Source organism: Gastrolobium bilobum, unplaced genomic scaffold, assembly GCF_033153095.1.
Source record: "Gastrolobium bilobum isolate Gb01-03AN ecotype WA unplaced genomic scaffold, APGP_CSIRO_Gbil_v1 utg41073, whole genome shotgun sequence".
Taxonomy (NCBI): Eukaryota; Viridiplantae; Streptophyta; class Magnoliopsida; order Fabales; family Fabaceae; genus Gastrolobium; species Gastrolobium bilobum.
The window spans coordinates 32,905-46,497 of NW_026899308.1; the positions used below are offsets into that span (position 1 = coordinate 32,905).

The window sequence follows — 13,593 nt, forward strand, 5'->3', positions numbered from 1 at the left end:
ATCTAACATGCTGAAATGTTGGTTATTCCTACATAAAAAATAAAGTCAGATTTCTATTAAAATATAATCAAATATAATCAAGTTATAAATAATTGCAATTATATCTTTTGTTTTTTCTTCAAGTTATACTTATTCTATTTTATTTTATTTTAAATAAATAGACAATATAGGCCGGCCTGTGGGTTTATAGGTCAGGCCTTAAGAAAGTCAGCGTACGTCTTTTGGCAAAACGACCATAGTACTAACATTTGGAGAATGTTTCTCCAAATCAGAGCATATTTGAAATGAATTTCTGGAGTAAAGCAGTCAAATTCGTCAGTTTGACTAACGTATACAGTCCCGTCAATACTCTCGCCGTGACCCTATGACACGTGAGCAGCCTCCACGAATCCCGTCATGTTCATTGACGCGTTCAATGACGTCATAAAATCTGGCGGGACTTGTCTCTTTTTGTCTCTCTTCGTTTCTTCTTCTCTTTACTCACTGTTTCGTTTCTCCTCTTTTATTCTCCCATTTCGTCCATGTCCCTGCCTTTTCTTACCGCGGCGTTTTTGGCATTCCTTCCTCTTCATTGTTGGTGTCCTGCTTACTGGTATGGTGGAAAGAGTTTTTTAATTAAATTTTTTTTATATGTCATCTGTTGCATTGGCGGACCCACTTGCGGCAAGTGCGGTCATAAACTTTGGGATTTTAGTTTTTTTTAGTTGCTTTGTCTCTTAATTCAATAGATATTTTAAGAGTAAATACTCTTTTAAGTCCCTAGCAAAAAATATGATCTTCATTTTAGTCTCTTACAAAAAAAAAAAAAAAATAGTCTCGAGGTCCATAAAAAATTTAAAGTGGATCAATTTAGTTAAAATTGTGATCTCTCATAAATTTAAAAAAGACCTATATTAGTCCCTCAAAATGATCAAAATGGGTCCACTTTGAATTTCATAGGGACCAGATGACTAATTTTTTTTAAAATAGACTAAAGTAAGGACCGATATTTTGTTAGGGACCAAAAAAGATATTTATTCTTATATTAGATTATGAACGAGTTTAAACGTTGGTTTAAACTTTTTTTACCAAAAAAAATCCGGGGACAGCCACCACTAAATGTGCGGATATAAAATTTTCTCCATATGACTGAGGTGAAATCTAAAGCATAATTCACAAACAAATTTAAATATGGTCTCAAGTTTACACTTGCTAAAACCTCCGGTGAAAGAAAGCACAAAGCCTACTGACCTGAAGCTTCATAGTGATGTGAGGGCAATTGATCGCGCTGAATTTTTTTTATAATTATAGCAATAAATAAAGGGTTCCAATAATTATTATTTATAATTAAAATTATAAAATAAAAAAACATGAATCATAAACCGGTAATTATAACAATAAATAAAGGGGGTAATCATAACAATATAGGATTAATTTTAATTTCAGATTTGTTATCTGACTCAGGAGATTCATCATAATGACTCAGAGTATTGATAGTTTTTGACCGAGTGTTATGTTTATGAGACTGTTGAGTCTCTTGATCAGAATGTTGTGGGGGTATCAGGAATGGTTAATGTACTTAACTTCTCATCAATTTTCTTAAGAAATTCATCCTGAGACTGAGGATGAATTTAATCCTATAAATTATTTATTTAATCCTATATATATATGTGTTTACTTTAACAATTATTTATTTAATCCTATAAATTTTATTTCAAATCATTTTGGTCATGATAGTCAGATAATTATGTAACGGACCCTAATTCTACAATACGAATTGGGCTAAGGGATAGGAAGACACTGGTTCGGCCCACTAAGCTATCTGACTATCTATTAGGATGAAGACCTTTAGATAGCAATTGTTGTCATTCTATTTGTTTAAGGCCCATTAGGTGCCATATTGTGTTTTCTTTGTTAAAGGCCCATTAGGTGCCATATGTTAGGTTGTAATTGATATAGTCACGTTGAAACAATGAATGAGGTATGTTTGAAGTAAAAATCTCTCTCACTCTCTCTCCCTATTTCCTTTCCTCTTCTTCTCCTCTTATCTTCCTAAACTTACTTCTGAGTATACCTAGCTACATTGGTGCTTTCATTGCGCTCTCATGGCTGAAAACACACGTCTCTGTGAGATCTCCCAAAATATTCATGAACTCCAACAATCCCGTCAAGTAATCCAAGAGCAAGTTTCTAATCTTGAACTTGCCCAGGATCGCCGTTTCAGTGCTCTTGAGCTGTCACAAAATCAACGGATGGATGTTCAAGGCCAACGTATGGACACATTGCAACAACAGTTGCAAGAGGTTCTTACTATCCTCCATTCTAGTCCTTCTTTCACAGATCCGCATGCTGGCGTACTGGGCTCTGGTCCGTCACGTTCGTCTTCTACCAACACTCAGGAGCGTCCCCGTCAACGTCAGATGAAACTGGATTTTCCCAGGTTCGCTGAGGGTGATCCTACTGACTGGCTCTTTGTTGTAGAACGCTACTTTCGTTTCTACAATGTACCTCACCATGAACGTCTGCTTGTCACCTCCTTTAACTTAGATTCACCTGCCTCTTCCTGGTTTCAATTTTTGGATTAGGACGTCTGTCTCCCTGATTGGGCCTCCTTTACAGTAGCCCTACAATGTCGCTTTGGTTCGACAGAATTTGAAGACCCCTCGGTTGCAATTGCTAAGTTACAACAAACAGGCACAGTCTTCGATTATTACGCAGCCTTTGAGCGTCTGTCTCGTCAGATTACAGGGTTATCACCCACTGTCCGTAAAGGACTTTTCCTCGCTAGTTTAAAATCTGCAATCCGATGTTCGGTCCTTGTTCACAGACCACAAGACGTGCACGATGCACTTGCCTACGCCAAAGTATATGAAGAAAAGACGGGCACCGACAAACCCTTCAAACCTTGGGTTCTTCGCCCTAACCCTACCCCCTTGTTTCCCAACCGCCTCACACTGCTACCCCCATGCCACTTGTCAAGCAGCCCCAAAACTTGTCATCATTACCCATTCGCCGCTTGTCCCCCGCGGAAATGCAGGCTCGACGTGAAAAAAATTTATGCTATAACTGTGATGAGCGGTTTACTGCTGGGCATCGCTGTAAAGGTCGCCCATCCCTTCTGTACTTAGAAGGACTTGAGGAGGACATTGCTAACCTTTTCCCTGAGGAAGACCCTCCTCCTGAGACAGAATTGATACCCGAAATCAGTCTGAATGCCTTATTTGGTCACCGCACCTCAAACTTATTCGACTCACTGGCACGATTTTTGGTACATGTGTGCAGCTGTTAATTGACGGAGGTAGCACTCACAATTTTATAACACATAGAATGGCCAAATACCTTAACCTGGTGATGCATGCCATCACCCCCTTTAATGTCCATGTTGGTAATGGTGATACTCTTACATGTTCTGCATCTTATTCTGCTATACCTTTACATATTCAGTCAAATTCCTTTGTGATTGATCTGTTTGTTTTAGACCTTAAAGGTGCAGATGTTGTATTGGGCGTCCAGTGGCTGGCTACACTTGGTCTTATTCTTACTGATTATGCTGCCATTTCCATGGAATTTACACTGGCTGGGAATAAAATTTTATTGCAGGGGAACCAGGTCATTGGACCTACTCCTATTACATCCGCCCAACTACACAAGATGATTACCCATGACCTCTTGTTTGATGTGCCTATCTACCAACTCCGCCATACACCCTCCTAGCTCACACCATACATATAGCCCAGAACCACCACTACCCCTAACAGCCTTACTGAACGACTTTACTGATGTCTTTGCAGTTCCTACCACACTCCCTCCTGACCGTACCCTTAACCACCACATTTCCCTAGCTCCAGACACTAAGCCAGTCCAGGTTAAACCCTATCGCTACCCTTACTACCATAAAAGAAAGATCAAGAAACTGATCTCAGAAATGTTGTCTGCTGGCATCATTCGCCATAGCCAATCGAAGTTAAGTTCACCAGTTCTTCTTGTCAAGAAGAAGGACGGTACATGGCGGTTTTGCGTGAATTATCGCGCCTTAAATGCACTCACTATTAAGGACAAGTTCCCTATACCCACCATTGATGAGCTTATCGATGAGCTACATGGGGCAACAATTTTTTCTAGGCTTGATCTCAGATCCGGTTTCCACCAGATCAGAATGCATTCTCCGTATATTCATAAGACAGCTTTTCGTACTCACCAAGGCCACTATGAGTTTCGAGTGATGCCTTTCTGTTTGAGTAATGCACCCTCTACCTTTCAAGCTACTATGAATCAAGTTTTTGCCACTTATTTGTGCAAGTTTGTTGTGGTTTTCTTCGACGATATTCTCGTCTATAGCGCAACAGAATCTCTTCATTGGGATCACTTGGCAACAGTTCTAAACACTCTGCGGGCCCATTCTTTATATGCAAAGCTCTCCAAATGCTTATTTTCTCAGCCCTCAATTAACTTTTTGGGCCATATTATTTCTGGTTTTGGTGTTCGACCTGATCCCTGCAAATTACAAGCGATTTCCGCTTGGCCAGTCCCTACCACAACTAGACAGCTATGAGCATTATTGGGTCTCTCCAGCTATTACAGAAAATTCATAAAACATTATGCCTCAATTACGGCCCCTCTCACGGATCTCCTCTCTAAATCGGGTTTCTGTTGGAATTCACGGGCAGCTGAGGCCTTTAGTACCTTGAAGGCCCTTTTGACAACAGCACCCATTTTGTGCCTTCCCAATTTCACTCAACCATTTGTTCTAGAAACCGACGCTTCTGGCGTGGGAATCGGGGCTGTTTTACTCCAAAATGAGAAGCCCATTGCTTTTTACAGCCGCAAGCTTGCACCCATGATGCAAGGTAAATCTACATATGTCTGGGAGATGTTTGCCATCTCCGCAGCAGTCTCTAAGTGGCGCCAATATTTGTTAGGCTCTCATTTTTTGATTCGTACCGATCATAAAAGCCTTAACAACTTGATGAATCAGGTGATCCAAACCCCGAAGCAATAGCAGTTCCTCTCTAAATTACTGGGGTATGATTACACTATTGTCTATAAATTCGGCAAGGCAAATGTTGTTGTCGACGGACTATCTAGACAAGCCGAGGGAGCCTCGCATGCTCAGCACCCCCAATTGGCAGCTATTACTGGTCCCACATTAAATTTTACTTCAGTTCTACAGTCCGAATTAAGTACAGATCCCTACACTACCCAGGTAATACAGGACATACAAAATGATCCTAGTCTATGGCCTGACTGGCAATACAAAAATAATTTGTTGTTCCACCGCCATCGAATTTTCTTAATTCCACACCTCCTTCATACAGTCGACGATGCTAAACAGGGAGGCCATTCCGGAGTGAAGGCCACACTTCATCGTCTCACCCGTAACTTCACCTGGAAGGGAATCAATTCGACTGTTAAAGACTATATTTCCAAATGTGAGGTGTGTCAGAAACTTAAACCTCCGAACCATTCCTCGTTCGGTCTCCTACAGCCCTTACAAACCCACAATTCCTTATGGACTGACATTACTATGGATTTTATAACACACTTACCATCTTCCACCGGTTATACCTCGATCTTGGTAGTTGTGGACAGATTTTCTAAGGCTGCTCACTTTGCTCCGCTCCCAGCCTATTACTCAGCCTCCAAGGTGGCTTCAGTTTTTTGGGATACCGTCGGCAAGCTACATGGTCTTCCCCACACTATCATCACTGACCGAGACCCCATTTTTCTGAGCGATTTCTGGCGTTCCCTGTCTCAACTGCAAGGAACAACATTAAAGTTTAGTTCTTCGTACCACCCGCAGACGGACGGACAAACTGAACGAGTCAACCGGTGTTTAGAGTCTTACCTCAGGGCCTTTACTCACGAACACCCCAACTCCTGGTCACGTTTCCTCAGCTGGGCAGAGTACCATTATAATACTAGCTTCCATCATTCCACTGGCTTTTCACCGTATGAGGTGATGTTCTGCAAACCACCAACAGATTTGGTTGCTTATTGCCTGGGATCTTCCCCTAATGAGGCCGTGGATTCCACTTTGTCATCTCGCAGCACAATAATCCACACGTTAAAAGAAAATCTCAAGAAGGCCCAACAGACGATGAAGACACAAGCTGACAAAAAAAGAAAAGGTTACAACTTTACCGTCGGAGATCCGGTTTTGCTCTGTTTACAGCCTTACCGGCAAGTCTCTGTCCACTGCCGGTCTTCCCAAAAACTCAGCTTGCGTTACTATGGCCCTTTTGAGATACTGAACAGAGTCGGAGAGGTTGCGTACCGTCTCAGACTACCACCTTCGGCTCGGATCCATGACGTTTTCCATGTTTCAATGCTACGGCTGTTCCGACAGGGCCACACCTACCAGGTTCACCAGCTTCCAGCTACACCAGCAGCATCTCCGATGACCCTGACTCCATGTGCGGTGCTGGCTACCCGATCCATATGGCGAAGGGGGCACTTAGTCCCACAAGTCCTTGTCCAGTGGATGGGACTTCCTCCGGAGGACTCTACATGGGAGGACCAACTCAATGTGCTTCAGGGGAACCCTCGTTTGGCCTACGACGTTACTGCTCTGGCTGATGTGCCTACCCACATGCAACCTCCGGTTCCTCCCTTGAAGGTTTCTGTTTTTACTGAGTCCAAAGAAGAGGACATTTCTTTTACTGACGAGACACCCACATCCCATCCAATTACTCTGCCACAGCCACCTACTCTTATTAATGCACGCCAACCCATTTCTTTTTCCCCACACGATCCAACGGACACTACTTCCTTGATCAGTCAAGCCTCACCTCAACCGTTGGATGGCATTCAAAATCCATCAGTACTGCCGCCCACTCTTACCCAGTGTTTGTTACCACATGTTGCCCCTAGATTGGTCCACGTCGATCAATCCCACCACAGCGTCGCGGACGAGTCTGGTCCTGCAGATGGGAGACATGTAACGGACCCTAATTCTACAATACGAGTTGGGCTAAGGGATAAGAAGACACTGGTTCGGCCCACTAAGCTATCTGACTATCTATTAGGATGAAGACCTTTAAATAGCAATTGTTGTCATTCTATTTGTTTAAGGCCCATTAGGTGCCATATGTTAGGTTGTAATTGATATAGTCACGTTGAAACAATGAATGAGGTATGTTTGAAGTAAAAATCTCTCTCTCTCTCTCCCTATTTTCTCTCCTCTTCTTCTCTTCTTATCTTCCTAAACCTACTTCTGAGTATACCTAGCTACAAATTGCAACTTCGATTTTTTAATCTAAAACTATCCAATCTAAGATTACTTTAGAAAATAGCGCATAAAAGATTAATATAATTTTCAAAATAAAATTAAATAATTTGAAGTTAAAATCAGCTCATATACTTTTACTAAAAGCGACGTAATTTTAAGTTTTCTGTTGCATCAAGGGATGCCTCAAAGCATAAAATTTTCATATATTTTTTTTATATATATAAATAATCATCTCATTCACTTAGCTTTATTTTTCGTGTTCCAAACAAATAATTTTTAAAGTTTAATAATGATTTGCATAATTAATTAAGGTAATCACTAACCATTTTCTAAATCAATCCATAAGGGGTGTAAATAAAGAGAATAATTTTTTCTTCATTTCCTATGCTAATCAGACTTCTAAAAGCGATCTCTTTTCTTTAAAAGACAAGTTTTCAAATAGAATTTTTTTTTACTAAATTAAATTGGTGACGACATCTTTGATATTTATTTTTTACGATGAATTCAATTGGCCTCTCGTCTCGATTTGGATTCTGACAATGTTTAAACATATATAGAATCAATATCAATTGATTATAATTGATTTACATTAGTGATTAATTGAGAATTATTACATTCTAATTTACCATTGTAATAATATATTAATCAAAAAATTTAATTATACAGTATTTGAAATGAGTGAGTGTAAGGAAGTAAATATTCTATAAAAAAAATTTACAAAAATGCCAGGCGTTTAGAAGAGAAACAAAAGTTGATAGCAACCAGCAAATTCCTGCAGATAACAGCAACCAGAAAAAGTAGATCGGGAATTTGAAGGACAAGGGTTATCTAATTAATTAATTTGGAGGCCCTATGCTTCAAAATATCGAAAGCTTAAAAAATAATGGTTGGAGGAAAATAATAATGTAAAGAACCATTTCAACCCAAAATCTTAAGGTATTAGGTGATGATCTTTTCATGCTTTTATTTTATTCTCTAACACCCCCTCTCACGCAAGAGTCCTTTTGGACGGCTGCCTTGTACTACACAAGCCCATTTTTGGTCTGCCTTGTACTACACAAGCTCATTTTTTTTGTTTGCCTTGTGTTTTTCTTAATTCCACTTGAAAATGAGGGGCAGTGAGGATCAAACTCGCAACCTTATGGTTACTAAAGCTTTGATACCATGTAAAAAACCACAATGATGGCCTTTTTAATACTTTTATTTTATTTTCTAATAAATGGTGTGGTTCAGAAAACAAACAATTCTACCACGTAAATATTAGCAAAGCTTACAAGTCACCGGCCAATCTGAGGTTAATTTGATTTTTTTTATGTATAAGAGATAGTAGTAAGAATAAATAATTCTAGTACTACTCGATTAGGTCCACAAAGGTCAAAGGATTATCCCAGATAAAGGCTACTCTTCCATAACAATTGGGCGTCAAAGGACTACCTAGGGGAGAAATAACCATCAAGGACTCCTGACCAAAGGGGTATTCAAGTATTCAAAAAGAGAGAGAGAGAGAGAGAGAGAGAGAGAGAGAGAGAGATGTTGTGGGGGTGGAGGGGTAATTCAAGCACTTGGAAAACGCATAGCCTTATCCAAAACCAAGAAATGGAACGCATACAAATTTACAGATTTATGATGAAAAAAAATAAAAGTTGTAACATCATCTTTACTAGGCTCTGCTTCTGTAGACCATCAATTAAACAATACATTACCCTCCCCTTCCCCCCAAAAAAGACTCAGTTCAGCATATAGCACAAACAACTAAATACAATAGACAAGTAGTATACAGTAGTTTAAACACAAGCCACCTAGCACAATAAACAGCATCCTCACTTGGTTAGCCAGTAGATGAAAATAAGAAATATGCATATGGACCCGACAAGGGAAAGTATAATGGTATCCATCGACTTTTTTCGCTTTATTGCTGACAGAATGTTATTTACCTGCAACATTATTAAAAGTGGTGCATTAATCAGCAGAACTCCGACAGATAAACCTACATATAGTAATGAAATTAATTTCTTTCGTTTCCCACACTAAAAACTTCATAATCAATAAGGCCACAACATCTTTCAGCAGTTAATCCATTGTCATGAAACATGAAATTAATCATCATATTTCAAAAGCATAAATCAACGTCCTCATTCATTATCTTTCTTTCTTTATTTGGGTGTACTTGCTTAAATATCATAAAACTACACAGGATCCAAACAGCCAAAAGAAAAATGATTAGAACACCAAAAATCTATGCCGATAACAATCATACCGTTGGAAGGCGACCGCTCACGTTGCTGAGCTTTGAGTTGATCCCCCCAAAAGTTGAACGCTGGAAGACTAGTGCACCGAGTGTAGCCTGTGCTTGAGAAATAACAGTGTCCATCTGCAGCACAAGAATAAGCAAAACAGGACAACCCCGCTTGAAATTCAGTCATCAAAGATAGTAGTTAAAAGAAAAAAGAAAGACATGTTGGAAAAGTAGTCCGTTATGCTTGGCATACGCTCCAGATGAAAGCAAGGAGCTAAATATGGCATTGGAATGGCATATCAGATAATTAAATCCCTTTACATAATGTTAGGGATGTTAGTTTAACTGAGCAAACGCCAAAGGCTTAGAGGGTATAATCAAATAGTTGGTTAGGCAAATTGGGTATATTGTGTATTGATATAAAATTATAAATAGAGTCTACATTGTTGATTGGGGTCTACATTGTTAATTAGTCTCATTGTGAAGGTAACCTCTCCCTTGGAAGAGGAAGAGTGTAACTCTTATATTGCTTCGTGATTCATCAATAATAAAAGAGTGCAAAATAATGTTATGGGCAAAATATCTAAGTCCAAGTACATAATATATTAATACAAGTAAAGCATTGCACTGGGAAGATTTCAATAAGAGTGCAAAACTTTATAACAGAAAATCAAATTAAAAGTCTAATGTGACCAACCTGTCCTGTACTTCGGCTGATAGATGCATGCTCTTTGAGGAGGGTTTGCTTTTCAAAACCTGCTCCCTCTTCCAAATCTAACCTTGTCCTATCAAACTCTTTGAAATCATCAAGTAGTGAAGCATGCTCTTGCTTAGCTCTAAGACTAGATCGGAGACGATAAAACTCCTGCACTTCAAATACATCTAATAACAGGTTGGTGACTGACAGGTCTAATACTAGAGAAAAAAATTTAAAATATGAAGGAAATAAAATAATGAATTAAAGTAAATACAAGCAGAACATTACAAAGCAAAGAGAGATGTAGACCTTATGTGAAAGAAGTAAAAGTATATTATACAAATAAAAAATAATAATGATATAAGGGTTTGAAATTATGTATCAACTAGCCTACACTATATAATAAATCCTGAAGAAGATATTAGATTCTGAATAAGAGGGGAATATCATATCATCAAGTACCAGTCAAAACTGTCGAGAAATAAATGTAAGAAAAGATACATAATTATATCGCAATTTTGAGCTTCTCACAAGAAACAATGCTGATGACATTTATTCCTGTTTGTCATTCTATCATCTGTAAAAAAGATAATTCTTTTGAAACCAAAAATCATGTATAAATTTACAAAGAAAAACATGCAATGATATTTAATGCCCAGTTACAGAAATGACAGTTTAATATATTAATTTTAAATCCTTCTCTGTTGTCAGAATGAACCCTTCACATCAGGGTGCACAAAATATCCATCCCTAATTTGCATACAGACATCACTAAAGCAATGCAATAAAAACAAAACTCCATTGCAAAAATATGCTCACACAGAATGATAACGGGTAACTCAAGCTCACGCTATGGAATACCTGGGTGAGATCTTGAAGAATTTCTTGGTGTCTAGTCAGAGTATGAGAAACCATTTCTGACCCACCAGAGGACACCCAAGCCTGCATCTGTGAGTTTACTTGTTGGAGTTGGTTTAGTAATCTCTCAATCCAAGACTCCACGTCACTCTCTGCAGCATCATCTTTTGTAGAAACTTTTGCGGAAACCAATTTACGATATGAAAGCATCTGCTCATCCAACTGAGCTTCGAGTTTTCTTGCCTGGAAAAGATTAAGAAGAGAAAACAAATTTCTGTTGTAAATAATTAGCTTAAGAAAACTAAAATATATATAAACTAGGAAAGCTAAAGGAAGACAAAACATGCAACACTTAAGAGACAATAAAAAATATAAATTGCTACTGTTACTATTACTATGATTAATTAAGATTAGCGCAGATAAACTAAGTTATTCAACCAAAAGTAGATGAACGCATGCTTGAATATTGTAACGTTCAGACAGAACAAGTCAGCATAACTAAAATTCCACAAACTTTAAGTAAGCTTGAGTTAAAATTGTTTTCCCATAAACAATTTAAATCTTCATTCCAAAAAAAATATTTATATCATTCATCACCAACATGTATACAAAAATATCAAGTTCATGAATTGTTACATCTTACAACCCTATCTCACTCCTGATTTTCAAATGCTTTCGTATTCCTTTAACAATAACAGGATTAATTGTTCTTCAACTGAATCAAGGCTCCAGTCTTGCATAGTCTTTTCTTGTCATTTTTCTTAAAGGTTAATGTCTATACATCATTTTGTACACAGGTATAAGAATAAGAACTCTTACCCTCATTATTAACATTTGATTCTTCTTGCATCTAATGGTTTTAATTTATTAGAGATGAGAAGAATTCATGTGAATTGTTAAATGTAAGTAGAATCAATGGTTAATAAGTTTTTATTCTTATACTGGTGTAAGTTGATCCATTGCAAACACCATCTATGATGAAGCCTGGTTCCTATAGAAACTTTTGTTAAAAAATACAATACTCTTTAGGCTATTCGGGTAAGCAGAATGAACACAGATATGTATTCGTCCGTCTCACACTTGAAACTACAGAAAATTCTTTCTATGTAAATATCACAGTACGCAAATGAGGGAGGTTTCTAACCTGTCCGTCGAATATATCCAATATATCCGAAAAAATTCAAATCTAAAAAAAAAAATTCATTTCCTGAGTAATTTAAAACTGAAAAATAAAGCAAAATCAGAATCTGTTGCCACTATAAATATAAAACAAAAAAGCAATCAATGCCCCCACAAAAACTTAGCCGGATCCATTGCACCCCAAGAACAAGATCATGTAATTCCAATTCATCAAAGAAAGCTCCCTTTAGCACTCAAATCTATCATTTTACTGTCGAAAACAAGTAATTCTAAATATCTAAACCAGGTTTAAGGCATGAATGGCAAAAGAGTGCAGACTCATCCCCATAATTCCAATCACCGACAAAATGAAGAAAATCCAATAAAAGAAGGAGAATTTTCAGATCAGGGGCCTCTAAATTTTCCATATACATATCATACATTTGATTTGCACAAAAGAGAAACAGAATATGGCGAAAGAAAGAAGAGAGGGTGAAGAATTTGAACCTGTTTGCGAAGGGAATCCCATGAAGCAGAGAGCTCCATGGTTGAGAAAGAAAACAAAGATCAAAAGCGGAAACTTTTGTAAATTGTTGAATGGTGCGAATGAGGGATGGTTGTTTCGCGATCAAGATAGGCCGTCTGCTCCCACACGGCCACACCACAGACGACACAACCTCAATTTTCCTTCCTTCCTTCCTTTTTTTCCCCATTTTATATTGTAAAAAACGTTCGTGATTTTTAAAGATATAATTTTATGTTATTTTAAATCTTCTTCTTAGTTGATTTTCATCAACGGCTAGGATTTATTGGGTCAAATTTATTAATTAATTATTAATTCACAATAAAATCTAGTAAATCTTAATTGTTGATGGATGAAAATCAATAATTAAAATTTAAAATGACACCGAATTATATACTTCAAAAAGGACAAAAATTTCGCCTTTTATGTTTTTCATTTTCGTTTAAAAAAGAAAAAACGAAAATAGGTTGCTTCGTTCCCAATGCACAATTTTACTTAGCCTTTGGCAATTGGGGAAATATCTTCAATACTAGACTCGGTGCTTCATTTACTCAATTTAGAAAATATAATATACTTTTTTTACTATTTTACCCTTCCTTGTATGGTTATTTTTTCCAAAGCCATCACCTTTTTCTATTTTTAGTAAAGTAGTACATACTACAGTAGCACCAAAGATGTGCTCGGCAGTTGCGACTTAGCGTGTTCTTTTATTTTATTTTTTTATTTTTTCTTTTTTAATAAATGTAAAGAATTTAGTGTTTACCTTTTCAAAAGATTTAGAGTTATGTCATCTTAAGTGAAAGAAAAACACAAACAATAAAAATATAGCAAAAAAAAAGTGATTCTTTTTTTAAAATTTACATTTTAAATAAAAAATATTAAATTGTGTCTTTCTTTAATTTAAAATAATACAAGTGTACTTCCTTTACGTATCACGTTTATTTAACTCCATT

At 37.5% G+C, this 13,593-nt stretch overlaps 1 protein-coding gene across 1 annotated transcript; it reads right to left on the reverse strand.

Annotated features, from left to right (window-relative positions):
* Positions 1 to 8,869: 8,869 nt before the first annotated feature.
* Positions 8,870 to 12,789, reverse strand: LOC133289369 (Golgi SNAP receptor complex member 1-1-like). Its single transcript, XM_061487292.1, has 5 exons — positions 12,625 to 12,789; positions 11,002 to 11,241; positions 10,141 to 10,308; positions 9,465 to 9,578; positions 8,870 to 9,141 (listed from the first exon to the last, which is right to left on the reverse strand). Exons 1-5 carry the CDS (start codon positions 12,661 to 12,663, stop codon positions 9,028 to 9,030), a joined length of 675 nt encoding a protein of 224 aa, XP_061343276.1. The 5' UTR covers positions 12,664 to 12,789; the 3' UTR covers positions 8,870 to 9,027.
* Positions 12,790 to 13,593: the final 804 nt, after the last annotated feature.